The sequence below is a fragment of the Perca fluviatilis genome, chromosome 9 (genome assembly GCF_010015445.1).
Source record: "Perca fluviatilis chromosome 9, GENO_Pfluv_1.0, whole genome shotgun sequence".
In the NCBI taxonomy this organism is placed as follows: Eukaryota; Metazoa; Chordata; class Actinopteri; order Perciformes; family Percidae; genus Perca; species Perca fluviatilis.
Window position 1 is genome coordinate 12,292,634 of NC_053120.1, and position 22,685 is coordinate 12,315,318.

The following is a 22,685-nucleotide window of genomic DNA, read 5'->3' on the forward strand; positions in this document are numbered from 1 at the left end:
TTCACTTGGAGCCAATCAGTCAGTACGCGCTCCACAGACACTTTCAGCACTATGTTGGCGGAGGCATAAATCCAACAGACAGGCAGACAGACAGAGAGACAGAGAGAGACAGACAGTAGTCCGAGAGGCTCCTGCAGGCTCTGGGGACCTGTTGCTCTTTTCACATCAGCCAGAGCTGCTCTGTTAACATTACAGCAAGCGGCCGCTAGATCGATGCCCACCAGGGATATGTTAGTTGGTGTTTTATAGTGGGACAGGAGAGGGAAACTGTGTGTGTGTGTGTGTGTGTGTGTGTGTGTGTGTGTGTGTGTGTGTGTGTGTGTGTTTTGTGTGTGTGTGTGTGTGTGTGTGTGTGTGTGTGTGTGTGTGTGTGTGTGCTGAACGTGTGTTGTTCTGGTAGGAAGTAGAAGGAGGGGAGTAAATAAAGTGGCACCTCTTAAGTGCTTGTACATGAAGATACAAGTTTTTCTGTGTAGAAAGCTCAAGTGCTTTCTACACACCTGCTGCTAGCTTTAGTACACTAACTAACATCTAATAGCCATTTATGTCACAATATTCAGAAAGCTCAAGTGGTTTCTACACTGAGGAAACGTCCTTAGTAAACACGGTGAGATACAAACTGTACACACATGAACCACACATCCCCTCCTCCAGCCATCTACACACATGCAATATATAACTTGGGTCCAGCTCGCTGTAGGCTACAGTAAATGTAACCTCTTTCCCATTATTTGATAACACATCAAAAAGAACGAAGAAGACTCCACCCACATCAGAAATGCAGTATGTAGTATGTGAGTGCATGTGTGTGAACAATTGTGTATGTAGTGGTTTTTGCTTCTTTTATCTTGCTTCACTCACATTTCTGCGAGAAGAGGTTACTGCATAGACATAATGGTAGCCTCTTGTCTCATAGTTTCTTCCCATTACGTTCTCCTTCATTTATAATCCTCTGACTGCTCCTACTGTGTGCGTAGGTGTAATGTAATGGAGCGCCAGCACACAAACAGGCTCACTGCGCACCCAGAGGCATTTGCACTTGCTTTAGACTCAGGCAGACCGTTTTCTTCCAATGATAGCTTTAAGTACATTACTCATTCCTCTTACAACCCTCCAGCCCCCGTCCTTACCTCTGCATACACACACACACTCTCAGAATCACAATTGACTGCTGGGAAACCATAACTTTACTTCAACCCAAGAGGGATGCAACCAAACTTAATGAAGTCAAAGAGGAAGGATTTTTTAATGTTGTTGCTTTCCTGGCCAGTAACCTATTGACAGACCACCATCCCCACTACAGGCACCTCTCAAAACCTTCTCCTACAGTAGATTTTCATAAAGATTAGCCTCTATTAAAAAAAAAAGATGAAAAACACAAACTGTAATTCTGTGCATATGGTGATCTAAATAACTATTAGCTGCTAGCTACTGCACTAAATATAGCAACAGGTACCTACCTACCTAGTAAACACAAGCTACTAGCTAAAAGCTGATCTGCTGCACGGCCACTCAACAGTGATCACCTTGTCATTTTATAAGATACCACAATTGTTTATTAACTAACAACAACACTTCCCATGATGCTCTGGTAGAGAGCCTTTTTCTAGAATTGTGGTCATACTGAACACAAATTTTCGCAGTTTGAAAATGAGAATTTTGACTGATTTATTCTATCAGTTAAAGCTTTAGTGCGTCACTTTTTGATATTAATAAACGTCCGTTACATTCAAGCCAGTGCCAAATGAGTTGCTACAAAGCTAATTAAGACTATCACTTCCACACAACTCTCTCTATATTTCTCAGTATGGCTATATTCAGAAGATTGTGGTGTCCGGTGACTTTCCCGCACAGAAGCTCGAGTGGGGGGGATGTGCCGAAGGTTTGTTGCCATTACTTAGAATTCCTCATGGGGGCCACAGAAACTACGCACTAGAGCTTTAAAAAATATATTATTAAAACAAGTTTTTAAAAAGTATGTTGTGTGGTTAAAAAAAAATAAAAAATACACACAGATACACAGTGTTTCCCACAGATTAGAAAGCAATTTGTGGCGCCTGGGGTTAAAGAGACGCGTGAGGTTATGGGAGAGCTTAAAACACAACTTGCTCGTGCTAATTTATCACTAGCAAGTTTAGAGTTAGTTTAGTTATAGAATCACTATAACCAATGCAATCAACATGCGCACACTTGCAGACGGCATCTTGGATGTTTGTGATCAACTTGTCGCCTCTGGTGACGTAACAGCCAGCTAGCGACAATGCTTGATGACGTAACCGTAACCAAGTAGTGTCCGATTTCTTAGGGATATGTTTCCTCTCCTAGCCCTTAGCACTCTGCGTGTAGGGCCTAGGGTTAGGGATAAGACAAAGGGTAAGGGATAAGGGGAGGATTCGGATTCAGCCTTAAGCTATTTTTTTCTGTTAAGCTTGTGGCTCTCACGACTCAAGAAACCTAGTTTGAGTGAACGACATGAAAAACAACAAGTATCATGATGAGGCCATCTCAAATGGTAATTATGTCATTATCATGCATGGTAAAATGCAGGATTACATGTTTGTGGAGATGTAATCATCACACTAAATCACAATGACCTATTTTTAATGTATTCCTGGATTCACTACCTCGCAATTATACAATCGGAGTGAATGCAATTATTTTTCAGACAGGCATTCAGAATGTGTGCATGTCTGTGTGTTGTGTGTGCATGAGGGGGTGGGGTGGAATGTATTTGTAAGATTTAAGACTGGAGCCACAAGGATATAGTGATGGCCATGTCACATTCTACATTTAATGGCTGACATAATGAATTATGAAATGTTTTTTGACCAATGGCATCCATAATACACGTTATGTCAATACACACTCATACATGTATATAGAGACGTGCAGGGACATTCATCTGACACCACCTGCACACACACATACATAGGCACACAATCTACTGTGATTGCTGGTGAGGCAATATTCAAGTATAAGCTGCTGTCAGATGGAATAGTGATTGAGCTATTGAAATATCCTGTTCTATTCAGTGTGCGTGCGTGTGTGCATTAGCAAATCCCATCCCATATCCCTCCCTGGTGTATACCAATCGTGTTACACAGAGAGTTTCAGTCTCTCAGTGAATTTTGTGCCATTTTTCTCCTCATCTAAGCTGTCATTTCACTTGGATTCCCCAGTCTGTATTGTCACGCTACATTGAGGTCCTTTCTTCTGTGGCTTTTCACACTCAGTTTGACATGTTTTTACTCTGAGCAAAGACAATCTAACCAGTATAGGTGAAAAGAAAGTCTCTATTTGCACTGAGCCTGTTTTGAGGTGTGAGAAATGTGTGAAGAGTTGAGTTGCTTGGAATGAGTTTTGCAGGTGATGTGAACTGTTTAGTTCAGGTGACTGTTGGTAGTGCAGACTGTAGTTTGAGTTTTGCATACGTGGCTTCAGTTGTGCCCACTGTCGTTTAGCAATCAAAAAAACAGTTTTATTTTATTAATTTTAGTGATGCACTTGCAAACTGGGGTCACAAAGCAAAGCAAGTGCTAAATCTGGTGTGAATCTATATTTGGTTTACCCGGATTTGGGCAAGGGTTTGAGCAATTTATTGATATTTTATGAATTATAGGTCAATTTTTGTCCTTTTTTGATATGTTGAGATTTTATTTTTGTAAAATGTCATGTCCAAAAAAGATGTAACCTACTTCATAAGAGCGCAGTTTGCTGGGAAACCATAAACCCAAAAATAGTTTTAAACTGGATTTTTCTCCAAACAATTTTGATATCACCAGCGACCACATGATTTATGAGTACATGGTGTCATCCCTGATTATTGATTTGAGAAAAGCTTACACAAACATCAACAACAACTACTTGACTATAGCTGACTTGAGCTATAGTCAGCTATAATATGCGCACCCATATATATGACGGAAGCTTCAGGTTATTGCAAATCCAAAACCACATTAACAGCTCATCTTTCATCTCTGCAGGTATATTCACATCTGCATCTCTTTACTCTTTTTATTCTTTCAGCATTTTCGGCTTTGCTGGCTAAGGTAAAAATCATTGAAAACCGAGTTATGTACAAACTAATCACAACATTTGAGAAACAAAAAGATAAAATGAGTCGCTCACTGCATCAGCACGCATCAATTTGAATCCCTGAGGACTTGGCTTTGTTTCATGAAGAGAAGTTGGCAGATTTCACTGAGGCAAATGCTGCATAGTGTCAGGTAATGTTGGGTAATATAATTGTTCTGGTATTACACAGTGTTTCTAGTTAATGTGCAGTGTGTAATAAAGTACCATATTTATTTTTTCACTTTTTTTAGCATGAAAGATGATTGACATGTTACATGACGCTTTCCCACCAATGCTTCGAACATGTAGTGTCAACTATGTGCCTGGTAAACCCCATTTGGCTGAACTGTTGAAAAGTGAATTTCTTCTGAAGCTGCCTTCTGTTTGTCAGTGATAAATCTATTCTGAATTTCATCTCTCCTCACTGTCTGTCTATCTATTCCATTAGGAAAAGAGAATCGCTTTTATGTTACAGCAAGTCAAAGAGCTGAGGGCTTAGGGCCTGTGTGTGTGTGTGTGTGTGTGTGTGTGTGTGTGTGTGTGTGTGTGTGTGTGTGTGTGTGTGTGTGTGTGTGTGTGTGTGTGTGTGTGTGTGTGTGTGTGTGTGTGTGTGTGTGTGTGTGTGTGTGTGTGTGTCCGCGTGCATTTTGCCATCCTCCCGCGCTCATTCTTCAAAAGTCTAATGTAGCCAAAGCACTGATAAACAGTTGGTGAGAGCCCTGGAGAGGGACTGCTTGTCAAGTCATCTATGTCTGTCTTCACACAGACACACACACAAACTGGGGGCCCCACTGGTCCTCCTGCAGAATGTTTTCCATCAAAAGTATGATCTAAAACTGCATCTCCTCCCTTTTGTCTTCCTGCACAGCTCCTCAGAGTTTAGTCCCCTTCTAAGTGGCAGGCTAACATTTCTAGACCTGCGCAACACACAACCATAGTTACGGATTTGATGATGCCAACGCCTCTGGTACTTTTCTTCATCTGATGGTTTGCTGTTTTAATGATATCAAGGGTAATGGGCCTCATACATACTAGCAAATGCTACATTAGCTAACTGTCCAGATGTGTCTGTTCGCCTTGGAGCTGTGGAGTGCAAGAAAATGATAGTAATTTCAATGTTACTTTTATGCAGTTTAATATTGTCAGTCTGCAATTTTGTTTGTTGGTACCCCTAAAAAAAGGTGTTATCACGTAATTGCACACTGGTTTTACCTTTTTAAAATTTTTACTTCCGGTACATCTCCAGTATGTGTGGAGGTGGTGAAGTAGCCTGGCTCCGCCCTCCTACGTACTTCCGCTCAATTTTCATTTTCCTTCAGTATGTCGTCTGGGTTTGCGGTATATTCGTGGGTTTTCTCCGGCCAATCTTTACCTGTCCAATCAGCGAACAGAGGGAGTGGCTGAGAACGATGACGTTGAGGTTGTGCGCTAGTTTAAGTTGAAGTTCCGTAATAGCGGCAGAGAAAGATGCGAGCGAAGCCATTCAGTCCATTGTGGCAACGCTCCCGAATATCCAGAAGTTAAAGCCCGAGCAAGAACAATCTTTGCTGAGTTTTCTTGGTGACCATGATGTTGTGGCCCTCCTCCCCACGGGGTTCAGGAAAAGTTAGATTTTCCAGCTCGCTCCGTTAGTGGTGAAGGAGTTGGCTAAGGCAAACACTAGCGATGCTAAGCCGACATCAGGACCAAACGTTAGCGATTGGTTATGGCAGATCCAGAGTGGCTCTGGGCAGATCCAATTGTTTTAAACTTCAACAGAGTACCCGGCTTCAAGGAAGTTAACACTTGTCAACGAAGAGTGGCCAGACTCTCTGTACAAATGAAATGTACGAGAGTCTGGTAGGACCAGGCTAGTGGTGAAGGGGGTCAGCCGTCATTAGTAAGATCCTGACAGAGAGCTTGCTTGCTATTTAGGGAACATTGTTTCAATTCAATTCAATTTTATTTATAGTATCAAATCACAACAAGAGTTATCTTGAGACACTTTACAGATAGAGTAGGTCTAGACCACACTCTATAATTTACAAAGCCCCAACAATTACAGTAATTCCCCCAAGAGCAAGCATTAGCAGTGGCTATTGCGACAGTGGTGAGGAAAAACTCCCCTTTAGGAAGAAACCTCGGCAGACCCAGACTCTTGGTAGGCGGGTGTGATGAACAGTGGCAATAATAGTCATAATAAAGATAATGGAACAGTGACTACAATGGTAGTTGTAGTAGTTCATGTCATAGCCGGGCACAGCAGGGCGTTACAAGATGCAGCGTGGTACAGCAGAGCGTGGGTGGATGCAGTAGATGCGGCGCGATGCAGCAGGACGCAGCCGGACACAGCAGGGCGTAGCAGGGTGTAGCAGGTCCACAGCGACAGCCTCACCCAGGACCCAGATCTTGGTGCCACGGAATATTCTGGGCAAAAAAGAAACAAATGGGCTCCAGGGAGTAAACTCCCCAGAGCTAGGTTAGTAACAAGCATTTCTGGGACAAGGATGCACACAAAAGGAAAGAAATGTTTAATTGCGTCTTTAGTTCTAATTTGTCAGTTGCACGAAGAGGATTGTCTTCTAGTGCCCAAACTGACAAAAAGTAATAATCATTTGTACAAATGTATGAATATGTGATGTATCCATCACATATTCATACATTCATACAGTCCCTCTCTGTTTTTGTTAATACAGGAGCACTTTTGTTGAAAGTGGCATTTAGTTTGTTCAGATAAAATAGAGTTTGTTTGGTTTTCGAGTCCATGACATTTTGCCTTTGTTTTGGTTAGGGGGATCCTGCTTTATCATGTTAGGTTTTCAATGGAGAATGGAGTGTGCAAAGTGACAGGTCTTGCAACAACACCGGTCTCAAGTTACCCTCAAACCAGCAGAACTATGAGAAACTCCTCGGTCTGGTGGCCTTTCTAGCTCCATGTGAAATAATCTTTTGAGGCGCTGGGTACTCATCATGCACAGCTTTGATGAAAACGCGCACTGAAGTGTTGGATGCGGTTTGGGCTGCTATTTTAATAAATGGTGAATAATTTAACTGAAATTGTTCCTCCTCTTTTGGAATTTTTTTATCCTCCCATCAGTCCTCATGAATATAGATAGTGATTTGTTGACAATTACCCTTGTGTATCTGACAGTACAAGGCATGCTTGACTCAACACAGATTTGTTTTTTATTGATGCTCGCGTGTGAAGGATAAGGCATACATATTGATATTTCACAGAGTAGATGAACATGTCGCTTGTCTACTTTAGGGCCCATTAAGCCTACTCTCCACTAAAATGCCCTTAGCTTACTATCTGTTTTTTAGCTGATTGTAGAGCAGACATGTTTCTGCTTTTGGTTAAATGCAGCATTTTACACACTGCTGTGAAGTAAATGTTTTATTTCCATTTCTGGTTGTTAGAGCTGATCTGTGATATTCAGCTTGCTTTTCTGCAAGCACACCTGGTGAACTAAGGTTTGTGACAAGCGTATTCATGTGGGCGAAAATGTGTGTATGCTTGTGCACACCACTACATGCTCCCCCGCCACGGCTCAGTGGCCGACATGTTAGACCAGAGTCTGATTGAATTCCACGCTCCAGAAACATTAAACCTAGTGACTCATAGACAGAGGTGTGTGTGCGTGTGTGTTTGTATATGTAACGTGTTTCTGCATTACATGTGTTTGAATGCATATCTTAGCACAAATTGATCAGGTTGAAATCTCTACCTCTACATGTGTTTATATGCCTCTTTTTAAGTGTGTTCGGTCAAGATAGCATATATTTTCGTTTTTGTGTGTCTGTGTATGTCTGTGTGTGTGTGTGTGCGCGCGCTTTAGACCAGTCCATGCTGGAAGGGAGTTCAATTGTCCTTTAGATCAAGGCTGATGATCTGTGCCCTATCTTCCTGCTCCATCTATTAGCTGTCCATTGGAAGGTCTGGAGATGGATGGATAGAAAGCTTCAACCACGAGTTAAACACAATCACCTGCAGGTGGAGAAGGTTACCGTCAAGCTGTCACAGTTACAGCTGTAATCAGTTACAGATTACTGATCACCTATTTAAAATTGTAATTGGTAGAACAATCCATGTGGATGGATGTCTTTAATTAACAGTCCACTGTCGATCTTTGTAACACTTATTCCTCTCGACGCTTCTATCTTCTTTTTTTGGTTAAATTTAGTTGGATTTCTGAGCCATCTATTATAATCAACTTAAACAAGTTACTGATTAATTAGGTCTGGCAATGCAAGACTTCTGATTGATTAATTTGCAATTCCTCTATAACATGTATTCCAATTACAGAATTTGTTGACTGTAATCCCACTATATACCTATTCTATTACCTGTCACAGCTGACCATCTATTATCTCTGCCGTTATCTGCTATTAAATCTGCCTGCCTGCTGTTCTCGGGATGGGTCCTATTTGGTGAGAGAAGACATTTCTACTCTCAAATCTATCAATGGATCTACCGCCCCATGTGCTCTTCTGAGCACCTGTCTCCTATCCCATCTATTCCTTCTCTCTTTCTGAGGATTGGTTTTGGCCAGTGTTAGCCAAGAGACCACCTTCACTCGACCAAAGTCTTCTTGGCGTGTGTCAGCTTTGACGTAGACAGGTGATAGGATCAAGGAATTGAAGTAATACACAGCTAAACAGACCATATGCTCTGTGTGAAGTTCACCCTAAAAAATAGCAAATACCAGAACATAATGTTTCAGGGTTGATACATGTTAAGTTTAGCATTTTATGTCAATCAAATCACTATTGGAAGCAATAAGGCACATTTAGGAGCGGCTGTGGCTAAGTGGTAGCGAGGTCGCCTGCCAACCGGAAGGTTGGTGGTTCAATCCCTGGCCCTGCAGTTCCATGCCGAAGTGTCCTTGGGCAAGACACTGAACCCCGAGTTGCCCCCGATGCTGCGCCATGTGTGTGAATGTTTACCTGATATATGCTATCTTGACCGAACACACTTAAAAAGGTGCAGCCTTGGCCACAGTGTGTGAATGTGTGTGAATGTTGAGTGGTTCCTGTACTATGTTAAAGCGCTTTGAGTAGTCGTTAAGACTAGAAAATATAAAAACAGTCCATTTACATTTTCCCATCTTAACTCTTCTGCACAGTGTTTTTACATTGTCAACTGTCTGATTTCAAAGGAAATCTTCCAAATTACTTAACAGGACTAAGGGAAATTCCTTTATGGCAAAAAGATTTTACTGATTACGATTATACTGTTTTATCCAGCACAAACATCACTAAAACATAGAGTTTCTTAGAAGAAGTAAAAGGCTTTACAAAAAATGTCTGGTTTAGTGAACGCACGGGAAAAAATAACTTACAAAAATAACTTATCCCAATATGACTTTTGTTTACCTATGTGTATACTGCTGCTTCATGTTTACATACCAGGCTTCAGTATTCTGTTATCATCTTGACAGAAACAAAGAAAATAGCTGAAATGGGATCTGGGGATAGGGGGAATACACCCAAAGAAGAAAACAAAGATGCCTTCCCAAACCTCTTGTAACTCTTGTAAGATGTTGTGGTAGAATGGGTTTAATACAGTCTGTGTTATTGTGAATTTCAAACTCAAGCTAAAGTTGTTGTTCTCCATGAGACATAAATTCAATGAACTGCAAGGCACCTGCTGTTGCTGCAGTGGAAATAAAGCTATCGAGAGCAAACTATCTTTTTTGTAGCTCAATATCCCAGTGGGAACCACACTAACAAGCTTCTTAACCCAGCTTGGCTGTTTGTAGCCAACACACCTGGCCGACCAAACATTCTGCTTTTAATGAAAAACTCTATAAAGCACAAAAAGCAAAGGTGTTTTGTCTTACTAGCAACACATCATCATCCTCTGGGATGAAGCAAAATATGTTTATAATTTTCATGAACAAAAAGCCTCTTGCTGTTTGTATAGAAAGTTTTCAAAATAATCACTTTATAACTTTACCCAGTTTTTGTTTGCACAAACACCCTACGTGACCCCCAAACCACCTGAGCGTGTGCCGGGATGCTGCTGATGTTGTTTATGTACTCATGTTAATTAAATCACTGAGATCTGAGTGGGGAGGATTAGCATGCTAGCAGTAATAGCTAGCAGGAAATCCAATAGCCTATTATCATAATGAGTCCCTTTGGCACACTGTGTGGGTAGGTAACAGAGAGAGAGAAAGTGAAACAGTTGTGTCGGTCGCCTAGAGAAGGGAGTAACATCAAAGGACAAGTGTTTTTTTTTTTTCTCGCAGAATACATGATTCAAATTGATTTGTCTAACATGGCTGGAATTAGATACTGTAACTGCTGGGATATGACAAACATGCAGTTTGCCAGCAAAACACAACAGCACACCTTCACAGATGCATAAACCGTTTAAATACTATTCATCATAGTTTCATCATATCCCAGAAGTCTCGAGATACTGTAGGAAAATAAATAAGCAGATGCACCAACAATCATGCACGTAAATATATACAGTCTCCAGGTATTTCTGTACAAACATTCCCACACACACACACACACACACACACACAAACACTCGTGGAGGGGGTTCTGCACTGCGGCAGGCACCTGCCACTGTGCCCCCACTATGTTCATTATGCACCTGCTCTACATACTGGACTTCTGCTGCACATATGCTCTCGGCCTTGTGCTTAATATGGTATGTTTCAGTGTAATACTGGTTTCATTCATTGTTCAAAGAGTTGAGATTTTGTGGTTGAAGCTGAGAAAATATTTATTTACTTTTACATTTAATAATGCATAATATGTGATTTTCCCATGAGGCAAGTTTACCTGTTTTAGTTTTTTTCCCCCTTTTATCATATTTAGCATATCCTCTTTGTTCCTGTGATGTGGGCTTTAAAGAAGAGTTCCTCAGCACCATGCACAGTCACCAATTTGACTTTAGATCAAACTTTTTCTTTTACTCTCACTAGACAGCAAAGGCCCCAGAGCAAATAAGGAACATCTGGAATTGCCCTCTGCTCATTAACTCTAAATTTGAATAACATTGTCTTTCATTCCATCTCCAGAGAGAGGAGGGGGAGAGACATATTGCTGCATATATTCCCTCTCCCTCAAGGAGTTTGAATATATGCAGTGATAAGGTATCTGTCCTCTAACTCACATTTTCTCTCATTGGCTCCCATGTGCACTAGCGCCTGCTTTCAAATTGAGTTCAAGTGGATGACTTTATATGACAGCTCAATTAAGTGTTAAATTCACTGTATGTAAAAAAATATTTTATATGATGAGATTAATAGTAGATTATATATAATCAATGCTGATAAGAAAATGAAAGAAACGTTGTCTCTCCGAATGATGACCTTTCCTATTATCCACTTTTGTCCTGCAGATGCCAAGGCCTGCCCCTCCAAAGATTTCCAGTGTCGTAATGGGAAGTGCGTGGCACCAATCTTTGTGTGTGATGGAGACGACGACTGTGGGGATGCCAGCGATGAAGAGAAGTGCACGGCTCCCACTTGCGGCCAGCACGAGTTCCGCTGCAATGACTCTGAGTGCATCCCCGCCTTGTGGAGTTGCGACGGCGACCCGGACTGCAAGGACAAGTCAGACGAGTCCATGGAACGCTGCAGCCGAAGGACCGAGCCCCAGAAACCTCGCTGCCCAGTGGGCGAGTTCCAGTGTGGGAGTGGGGAGTGTGTCCACATGAATTGGAAGTGTGATGGAGACGCAGACTGCAAGGATAAATCGGATGAAGCAAACTGTCGTAAGTCATCTGTGTATTTATTGTATTTATGTGGCGGGACTGGATGAGTGGGTGGATAAGTAAGTGTGTAAATGAGCGTGTAACTGAATGGACTAATAAAGGATAATGTCTGAAGAAACCAAATTTATCCTATCAGCAACAATTTTCTGTGTAGCCACAGCGTGATAAAGCATTTCCCCAGCGCCATAGAACTCCAATGTTGTTGTTTTCCAAAGACTATAAAAAACAATCCATTAAAGAGTCCATTGACATATTCCTTAATTAAAGTCCTGACGTCACTGCACATGCTCAGGGACACAGTTTTGCCTGTAATTTACATTTGCAGTGTTCATTTTAATGAATGAATATGTCATCCAATTGCAATGTTATGGTTCTTTTATGTAATTTGTTCCATGGCACAAAGGCTACACGCAGTACGTGTTTGGAGGGTAAATGTATTCTTGGCTGAGCTTATTTAAAATTCATTTTATGATAAATGTAAAAAGTGTAAAGCAGCCATAGGCTTTAATTAAGGCGATTCATGCATACCAACAATAATGCATGTTGGGTTGTGGAACAATGGTTATTATGTGTGTGGCTCACCACTACTACAGGAATATACTTCAAAGGCTGACATGCTGTGTTGTGAACGAAGTCTATGAGACAAATCATGTGCCACCAAATGATTGGATGGAAGGATCAATGCTAACTTTATCATGAGGATGCATGAGTGTGTTGCCATGCAACCATCTGATCCGTGGAAGCAGAAGGAGAACATATAAGTGTGTGTGTGTGTGTGTGTGTGTGTGTGTGTGTGTGTGTGTGTGTGTGTGTGTGTGTGTGTGTGTGTGTGTGTGTGTGTGTGTCCTCTTCACACACCCACACACCACTCAGGGAGATGACAGCAGCCTCGCACATATGACATGATACAAGCACACTGCACTGCAACACACTCACACAAACATGAACTTTCACAAGACTCAGGCAGAAGCAAGTGCTGTAAAAGACAACTAGAGCTAGATAGATGACTAACTCCGATTCTCCACCGGGCGCGTCTGTGCTGCGTTCCGGTTTTCTTCCGTCCTGCGGAGCGCGCCATACCACACCGGGAGCGTCTCAGATGCGAAGCGTCTTGCAGACTCTTGCATATTATATTGTCTCCACAAGTACTTTACAGAACAATCACGTGTTTATTAGCTAGTATCTACCTTTCACTCCAAGCACTCCTGGAATTGAACTCCATGCCTTCTCTTTTCTGGCGTTGTCCTTAAAAAAATTATCCGTGGTGTCTATTATGTTTTTCAACCGCCAAGGTGAATCTCTCGTTGTACGAGGTGTTGTAAAGGAGACATAAATGATATTGGGGGTGGGTGGGGGGGGGGGATAGTCTTGCTGTTTCACTTCCTCACTAGCAAATTATGTATTCTAAGAGCTGCATCCGGTTTGATAGCTATCTTGCTAATATATAATTACAGTTTCTGTTTTCGGCCTATGATTAAGGTGTCTATTTTGAGGTAATGTCATGAATAAAATAAACACAGCATGTCTACACAAACAAAAACAAACCCAGTAACGTGATTAAATAGCGATGACTTCTGACAGAGTGACAGCAAGTGAAGTGATCTTGCCTTGTCTACATGTGCCAGTGGAGCAATCTGTCTCAATAACCATGTTCACTATTTCACAAATAAGATAAGACAGGAGCTGTGTGTATTCTATGCATTTGATTGCGTCTGTATGATCATTACATTGTGAATAAAAGTGGGCGGTTGGAAGATTTGTGTCAAAGCAGGTGTAATAGTTTGAGATGTCTGTGTGTTATGTAAATGAGAGAGCAGAGCTCAGCTAAGGGAGGTGCAACATTTCAATGTAAATTTGAAATGTGAGAATCATTACATATCTGCAGCTGGTTTTCTCCTCCTTCTCTATTTTGTCAAGCTTTGCTCATTCCCACAGACCCGTCCCCTAGTTATCTCCCATCTTATTTGAAACATCTGTCTCAATAATCTTGTGTTATTTCACAGACATGCTGAGACAAGTGATTGTGAGAAGCATGACAGTAGGTTAATGTAAATGAGAAATTGTCAAATAGTATCTCTAGTTGGTCCTCTCCTTTCCCTCCTGCCAACATTTCTGCTGATGCCAATCCATTAATATTACTATTCCCGGGGATTTATCATAATTAGCTGAGCTCAGATCCCAATCATGTGGCTGAAAGATTCAGCACATTTTGTGATGGTCCAGGATTATAGTGGTGTGCAAAAAAATTGATTCACATTTGTATCGCGATTCAAGCTCTACCGATTCAAAATCGATTCATAGAATTCCAAAAATCTATTCATATATATATATATTTTTTAAATTGTATGTATACTGCAATCACATGGGAAAAGTAATTACATTTACATACTGTGAATCGTTTTTTTAATCGAGAATCGTTTTTGAATTTTGAGCCTAAAAATCGAATCGTGACATTTTCTGAATATATATATATATATATATATATATATATGTATGTGTATATATATATATATATATATATATATATATATATATATATATATATATATATATGTGTGTGTGTGTGTGTGTGTTTGTTTTTTTTTTTTTGTTCGTGCATTAGAAGTCTGAGTCAGCTGATCTGTATTTTTATGTAAATGTACACACGTGTTGCTGCATACATGCATTTCAGTTTGGTCATTTGATATGTCTATGCTCACCTACAGGACACATGTACATATGTGGGTGTGTGCTCACTTGGTGTGAAACAGTGTGTGTGGCTGTGTTTTATTTTAGATTTTCTGATACAGTGATTGTGTGCTACACATTTTTGTGGCCTCCACAGCCATTGATCATATCTGCCTCCATTCCCTTGGCAGAGCTGGTCCAAAACACAACACATGAATAATTAAACAGCCAGTTAAAAAGACAAATGAGTAAAATAAACCTGCCCTTGCCGTTAGAGCAAGCACAAAGAGATGCCCATACACACTTGCACATTCCCAATCGCAGTACTGTAGGTCATTTTATGTGGGTTTTCCTTAGACATTAAATAAGTACCTGCCTAGTTTTCATTTCCGTCGGGGCTTTTTCTGTGCAGGTAAGAGTTGTGTATGACTGATTATTGTTGGAATGGAATGCACTCCAAGTTGGCCTGGTTAAAGAAGCAAAACACAGATAATTTACACACACATGTACATCTTCATAGATACAGATGAGGAAGATAAATGATCAGCTGAATGTGAGTGTGTGTGTGCGTTTTATTTTCACCTTACTTAAATTAAAATTAAATGTTTAGGGTTTATATCTCCGTCAGTGACTGTGTGTACTTTAATAATGCTCTTTTCTGTTCTGAGCTTTGTATCTGTATCATAGATGAGACCAGTAGATGATATTTTCACTGAAATAATAAGGGCAGGTCAGCTAATTCTAATGTATGTGTGTCCATGGCTTGTGTCCACCAGCGCTGCTTACATGTCGACCTGATGAGTTCCAGTGTGGTGATGGATCCTGTATCCACGGAACCAAACAGTGTAATAAAGTGCACGACTGTCCAGACTACAGTGATGAAGCTGGCTGTGTCAATGGTAAGTGTCAGATGAGTACAAGCCGTATTATATTTATTTTTTTAATATTGATTTTCTATTATTATTTAATTTTCTTTTTTTATCTGAATGTTGAATGATAAATATCTAATTTTACTGCAAAGAAAAGTGGCAATGTAACCCTTACAAATGTAATCTGTGTTTGCAAATCATCAGCTTCATGCCTTATTCAGTCCTTTGTCATACTTGATTCATCCTAAAAATCCACCCAATTACAACTTTAAATACTTCTTAGGGGATTCACAGGGGATATAGTAGAGAGAAGCACAGATGGCTGCAGTTGGCTGCACTATTCTAATCTGCACCATGAGAAACTGTTTACAGAAGTAGGTTTTGCTCTGCTAAAGCAACAAAGACATAGAGGATAGAACATAGAGGAATGGGAGTAAGAGGCAACAATGTCTGAGTATTTAAAGAGCCTCACTATGTTCTGTTTAAAATCTTCTTTTACATATCCAAGAAGTATCCACAGTGAGACATTATTTAAGAAAAAAAGGGAGCATTATTCACATTTGCAAACAAGTTATAGTGATATTTTGACTCAACCACTCACTGCATCACTTTGAGTTTACATATTGTGACACACAGAAAAGCTCATGCTCATTATAAGACACTTATCTTTAAGTCAGTGTGTTGAAGTGCAGCTATGAACCTGAAGTAGACTTTTTTGCCCTTCCCAGTTTACGAAAAGGGCACAGTACAATATGTGTGTGCATGCACCTGTACATGCATTTTTTTGTGATAAGCTGTCATGTACTGTACATCACAAACAATGGCTGATATGAAATATATTGTGCATAATAGTGATATTTGTGAAATAAAATTAAACCTTACCTTCAATGGATAATCATCTTTGGAAAAGTGTTATGCTCGGGGCAATTTCTCAAGGTATGAGGTTTAGCTCAACTTTCTGGCTGACTAGCTGCACAAACTACAACCAACTTTTACAGGATTGTCTGCAAAGGTGTCACAGTTACTGTGCCTACCAAACTCTTTTTTTATACACAAAAAAAATGGGGAAAAACTACTCCATCTGGAACTGACTGCCCAACCAATCATGATATGTTAGCAATTTGCATCTTGGCGGGATTGAGTTTTGTGTTGCAGAATACTGATTTGGTTCACCTGTGCAGGACAAGCAGACACCTACTAAAGTCCCTGGACATTGTGTGTTTTAAGCTGAAAAGATACCTGTTCTCTGTCTTTCTTGTGTCCCAACCACAGTTACAAAGTGCGACGGGCCAAGAAAGTTCCGCTGTAAGAACGGGGAGTGTATTGACAGCAGCAAGGTGTGTGACAATGTGAAAGACTGCAAGGACTGGTCTGATGAACCCATGAAGGAGTGTGGTAAGATAATTAGTCTCTGTTTCTCTTTACACACCTACATACCCAGATACACATTAGTTATTTCATCACCTCAGGCATACATGCTAGTGTAATAGCACTGATGCACACACTCGTACTCGGGCATCATCAACTGTTTCTAATGTGGGTGGTCACTCTTCTTAGTAAAAGGAGCTTCATTTGATCAAGGCAGGGTAAATCAGGACTTCTCAACCCGCCTTGTTATGATCAAAGAGCCAAGCGGCTTTGCCCTCTAGTGCGATCTTAGCCAGGAAAACGTGACCGGACTACATTCCCTATAAGGTACCACACAGATTATCCACACACCATAGATAATTACCACTTAGCGAGCTTCAGTCACGGATCTCACATCACAAGCAGTGAAATCCAGCTGCAAACAGAGTGAGGCAGTTGAGAAAAACACACCTGTAAAAAAAAAAAAAATGACGTTAAATAAAACGTGTAACTTGGGTTGTTTTGGTAAAATGTTACTCAAGTACATGTACAAGCAGAAGTCTCTTAGATTAATTGAGAGAACAGCACTTCACTCAGGGCCCTGCTCTGAAGTAGAGTTATCTCCAGCCAGTCACATGGGTATAAAATGATATGTGAGAGTGCTGCCCTTTCAACTAGCTCTGATCTGGAGGCAGATGGATATACACTGTAATGGGTTTGCCCTGTAACTATATAATTAATATTAAACATGATGCTCAGTTGTCTCAAGGCAAAACCTGCCCATCCTCTTTTTTTTAGCTATAACTGACAACTGCCATTATTAGAAACATGGAGAACATGATAGTTCTGAAACCAAGAATAAAGGCGCAACAACTCTGTCCCCCTCTGTCCATTCCGTCTTCGTAACTTTCTCAAAGAAGGCGAGGCAGATTAAAGGCGCAACAGTCCCGCCTTGAACAGGCTGTGTGGAAGTGGCTTATGTTTCTTGTTGCATTATCGCTGCCAACTGTCAATCAGTGAAATAGTGTTAAACCGAATGCAGGATGTGAAACACACGTGTGCATTATATAAACAAAACGGGGACCCACTCATAAAAAAATATTTTACTAGTGGTCAAAAACACCTCAGGGTTCCTCTAAAGGGGCGCCATGCAGTTTTGGCCATTTCTTCGCTGTTCGCTTTTTGCTTGCAGGTAGGTATAGAGCTCCCCCTACAGCTTCGGAATAGATATTTAGCGGCTCCTATGTTTACTTGTGTCTGACTCCTCGTCTACCGTTTCCTCTTTCTCTGTTCCTACGACAATGCTTTCCTAGCTTTCTACTTCTTTTTTGCCGGCTCAGCCATGACGATAGTGTTAAAAACTCCATCGCTACCTTGTTAGCCGGTTCCTGAATGGACGTATGTGTCCAGTACCGTGAAGCAATTTGTTACATCGCGAGACCTGATATCACGCGATACTTCCTGACGCTGAGGCCGGCGTCCTGCCGGCCGGAAGTTGCAAGGGTGGTTTTTCCACTCACAGGCACTAGCGGGAGCAAGTCATATAACCATTCCAATGACTCCAAAGCTGTTCAGTTAAGGTAAATTAAGCTAAAAAACTGCATAGTTCCCCTTTAAAGTCAAGTCACACTATATGGCTAAAAGTATATGGACATCTGAACATTACACCCATACTGTATGTAATTGTTAAACATCTCATGTTAATAAAGGAAAGAAACTATCCCAAACGGTTGACACAACGTTGTAATTGTCTAAACTTTAATTTATGCTGTATTAAGATTTCTCTCCACAGATTTTATATATCAAAATTAGTTAGTCATGGGAAAGATGATCAGGAATACTTTTTCTGCATAAAAAAAAAAGTTGTAACAAATGTCCACAGAGTTCACACAGTTCAAATAGTTATTATTAGGTTTCACTTTTTTTACTTTAATATGTTTATTCTGACTTGATTTGTTGGTATCTGCTAGAATACAGCTTGACTATACTGAAAATTACAACCTTAATTTTGGTCAAATGTCTCTTAAGGTCTTTCCGTCCCTTCTCTCTCTGTCAGTCTCCCTCCATTTCTGTTCTTGCTGTCTCTCTCACTTTCTCTCCCAGTCACACTGTCTCACAGCAGAACTTGTAGCCTTAAAGCTTAAATCTTTAATGTAAACCGGTAATGAACTACCAGCTTTAGCTTTCTGAAGCAATCTCTCTCTACTCCCTGGAGGGTAGTTGAAAGACAAAGGAGCAAATGGAGGTGCAGAAACAGATACAAAAAGGAAGGTGCATTAAGAAAGCATGACGAGAGTGAGTCCAATCTCTTTTGCTGTTCTAAAATACAAAAAAAGAAAGGAAAGGAGGGCATGGAGAGATTGAGATCAGAGAATGAAGGATTGCATGCGTCTGCGTAACAATAGGCATCATAGTGGAGTGGCACCTGGTACACATGACCAAGCTCCCTGTTGGATAATGGATTTATTCCAGGTGCATTTGGCTAAGACTCTGGCTATAGGCCATGAACACACACAAACACACACACACAGGCTTTTAAGCTCAATGTTTCTTTTTGAATTGAAGTTTGACGTGCAGAGAGACTTACAGGACAGGACTAACTTATCCTAACTGGCAGGGAGAATAAAACTTTGTACATGCACAAATGTTGGTGTTTTGTTTTTCTGTCCAACTCTTTCTTTGGGTTTTATCCAGGCTGATTTTTTTCTGTCCAATAACCTGCTGGAGTTATTTCATCAGTATTGAACTCCTCTTTACTCTGTCCCTGTCCCGTCCTCTATCCTTCCTCACACTGCCACTCTTTCTGCAGGCCTGAATGAGTGTGCAGACAACAATGGCGGCTGCTCCCACATCTGCAGGGACCGCAGAATTGGCTATGAGTGCGACTGTCCTTCTGGGTACAAACTCCTGGACAAAAAGACTTGTGGAGGTAAAGAAAAAAATCAGCCCATGACTGATGTACAATAACACCTTCTCTGGGCTGCTGCCATTTTGTCTGCCCTCTGTTGTATTTAGCTATGTGAGAGACCATTTGAGCTCCATGAGAGTTTCACAGGGTTTCCAACTACCAACTTTTGACCATATTCTGATAAAAGGAGCATTTTCACATACAGTATTGGGGAAAGGTGCTTGTTTTCCATAACAAATTAAGTGATCTAATCTGTCTATGTCAAATAAAGAGAAGATGTCTGGGACATGACTCGAAAGCAGCAACCGCTGCAAAAACAGCTTCTTTTACCCACTCCAAAGCAGACGTATTTTCATATTGTATCTTCTTTATTTAATACGCATATAATTTGAAATGTAAGGATGTGGGAGCAGTTATAAGTTGAATATCATGACCAACAACCTCTGGATGTAATTGTAGTTGTAGTTTGGTTGCCAGATCCTGATTCTTGGGTGGATTTACAGTACAATCTTTCAGGATGAAAGAAAGGAGGTTTTATTTAGCTTCTTATGGCATGTTTTTACAACACATCACCATCCATGATGGTGATGTTATTTTCATATCTGTGTAGCATAGAGTTGCCTGTGAGATGACGACACAGTACTTTTCAGAAAATAGCTCAAATGTTCCCACTGTCTCTGACATTCCCTGAATAAATAAAGTTTATAATAATAATAAATCGTACTGCCATATTTAAGTATTTCTTCTTTTAAACATATTAAAGTAACAAGATAAGATAAGATACAAAGCATAATTAGGACATAATAGATGATAGTGATTTCTCTTACTGTGGGCAGAGCCAGAGAAGCACTTTCCCCTGTGTCACATCATGATGCTTAACTTGACTAAACACACCCTGAATCCTGATCTCAAATTGGTATTGATCTTCTCATAGGCTGTGGGTTTGCGGGCATTTCACAAAATGTTGGACTTTAAGGTGTTTAAATGTATCACCCTGTCACTTAGTCTCTTTGTTGTCATAAACAAACTAGCAAAGACTATATATCTGTGCGGTGGACAGGTGAAATATTCTGTTGACAAAATATTCATTCATATAAAGACGAGCCCAGTCTAGGAAAGCAGACGAGATCCTCTATCTGACTGGTAATATAGAATCTTTTTTTAAACAAATAACTTGTAATACACTTTGAAGCAATTATGGTCTCAATGCTGTTCAATGCAAATTAAATTATACTGGGTTTCTCACATTCACATTGTTACCTAACAAGTAACAAGCATGCACATTTTTCAAACCAAGATCTTATTCTGTCTGTTGATGCTCAGCCAGATAGATATAAATCCTCCATTTGAAAATAATCAAATTCTTCATTTGAAGTGCACATTCGTTTTAAAAAAAAGATTGTTAAAAGAAAGAAAAGTTATTTCTCTTATTCACTCTTTAGACATTAAAGACTTTGTGTGGGTGCGTCTCTTTGGTGTTGTTTTGATCTTTATGTCTCTGTGCCATGTTTCTCTCCACAGACATAGATGAATGTGAGAACCCAGATGCCTGCAGTCAGATCTGCATCAACTACAAAGGAGATTATAAGTGTGAGTGCTACGAAGGCTATGAGATGGACCCTGCCTCTAAGACCTGCAAGGCCGTGGGTGAGCCACTTATCACACACACACACACACACACTCACCCACACACACACAAATTTGTTCAGGTAAAGACACACACTGTAATAGATGGATGTTCTCACCACAGACATGGGCACACATGTACTCGAAAGGAATCACACGTTGAGACTAGCTTTTATATATACACCAATTCTTTTCCCATTCCAGCACCCCTAGCTACCGAGGCACATCCCACACTATTCTCACACTGTGGGATTCTGTGAAACGAGAGGCTTGCTTTGTATGCAGGCCTTGCACAGCAATCTGTGCAAAGATAAATATTTGCCACCTTTTTCTGCAGTCCTCACTAATGAAAAGTCTGCTCTCCCTGGAATGTCAGGGGAAGGATGTTGTGTGGGGAGGGGGCCTGCCCACTCACTATGGGATACAAGCAGGGTCTGTACCCCATGTTGGCCTGGGTAAACACTCCTAGCATTGGTATGAATGAAAATAAAATCTTGTCCTCAAAACTGCATAAGACGAGGTTGTTACCGGAAAATGGTCTGCCTAAATCCTGAACTGAAGATGCAACTGTAGCTTGTTGGTTGCACCTAAGACTACCTCCATGTGAATTCTGGGTGTTTTTAATCAGCTCCCCCCCTCTCTCAGACTGTTACAGCTGGCTTTACCGATAACGACGCTGTCTGTCAACAACCATTTAAACACCTGCAGATAACGTTTCCTGCTGAAAAATTAGAGCGTCTGATGTGTAGTGATGTTATGATAAAAGTTTATATATATTTTAAATATAAAATGAAAGCAGAATTTCAGTGCTGTTATTAATGCAAAACGCTACATCTTTTCCATTTAAAAGAATAGAGGGGTACCTGCAGACCTAGAGAGGATTAGAAACTATAATCAGTGCATTATCAGTGCTTTATCTACATTTTAAATTCTACAGGAAACTGTCATGTTAATACCTACCCCTTTACCTAAATTGGGAATGAAACCTTTAACTGATTGAGTTACACAGAAAATTAACTTTTTTTGTGGGACAAGAGAGAGAAATGAGTCACTAGTGATTACCGCCATCGGCCTTAGGTTGAGTCATTATAGGCTGAACTGGTCTGGTAATGAGAGAGCTTAAAGGCCCTGTTTTCTAGGCCCTCACTCTTAAGCTAAGTGGCATAAAAACCACCATTGATTGCTTCATGCTTCTCTGTGTGAATCTTTATTACTGTTAGGCAGTGCAAACAGTCCTTGTCAGAGACCAAGGCATCTTTTCGAGGGGAGGATAGGCAAGCGGAGGAGGAAAAAAGAGAAATGGGTGGATGGATGCATTGTATGAATATCTCTCTGTTCATTGAGGTAATGCAGAGATGCATCAGCACTGTTGATTGTGGCACATCAACAATAGCGTGCCAAAGGAGGCAGCACCAAGAGAAAGAGACAGAAAATGTGACAGGATTATTGTTTATGTTGAGGTTTATTTATTCCGAGG

General features: G+C 40.6%; 1 protein-coding gene across 6 annotated transcripts in view; it reads left to right on the top strand.

The window, feature by feature from the left end:
• lrp8 (low density lipoprotein receptor-related protein 8, apolipoprotein e receptor) overlaps window positions 1–22,685 on the top strand; it is a 184,105-nt gene that overhangs the window by 123,124 nt on the left and 38,296 nt on the right. For all 6 annotated transcript variants that reach the window (XM_039810698.1, XM_039810700.1, XM_039810703.1 and 3 more), the window contains exons 5-9: window positions 11,417–11,791; window positions 15,235–15,357; window positions 16,600–16,722; window positions 19,484–19,603; window positions 21,104–21,229. In XM_039810698.1, the coding sequence (XP_039666632.1) occupies window positions 11,417–11,791; window positions 15,235–15,357; window positions 16,600–16,722; window positions 19,484–19,603; window positions 21,104–21,229 (867 nt within the window). The remainder of the gene's footprint in view (window positions 1–11,416; window positions 11,792–15,234; window positions 15,358–16,599; window positions 16,723–19,483; window positions 19,604–21,103; window positions 21,230–22,685) is intronic.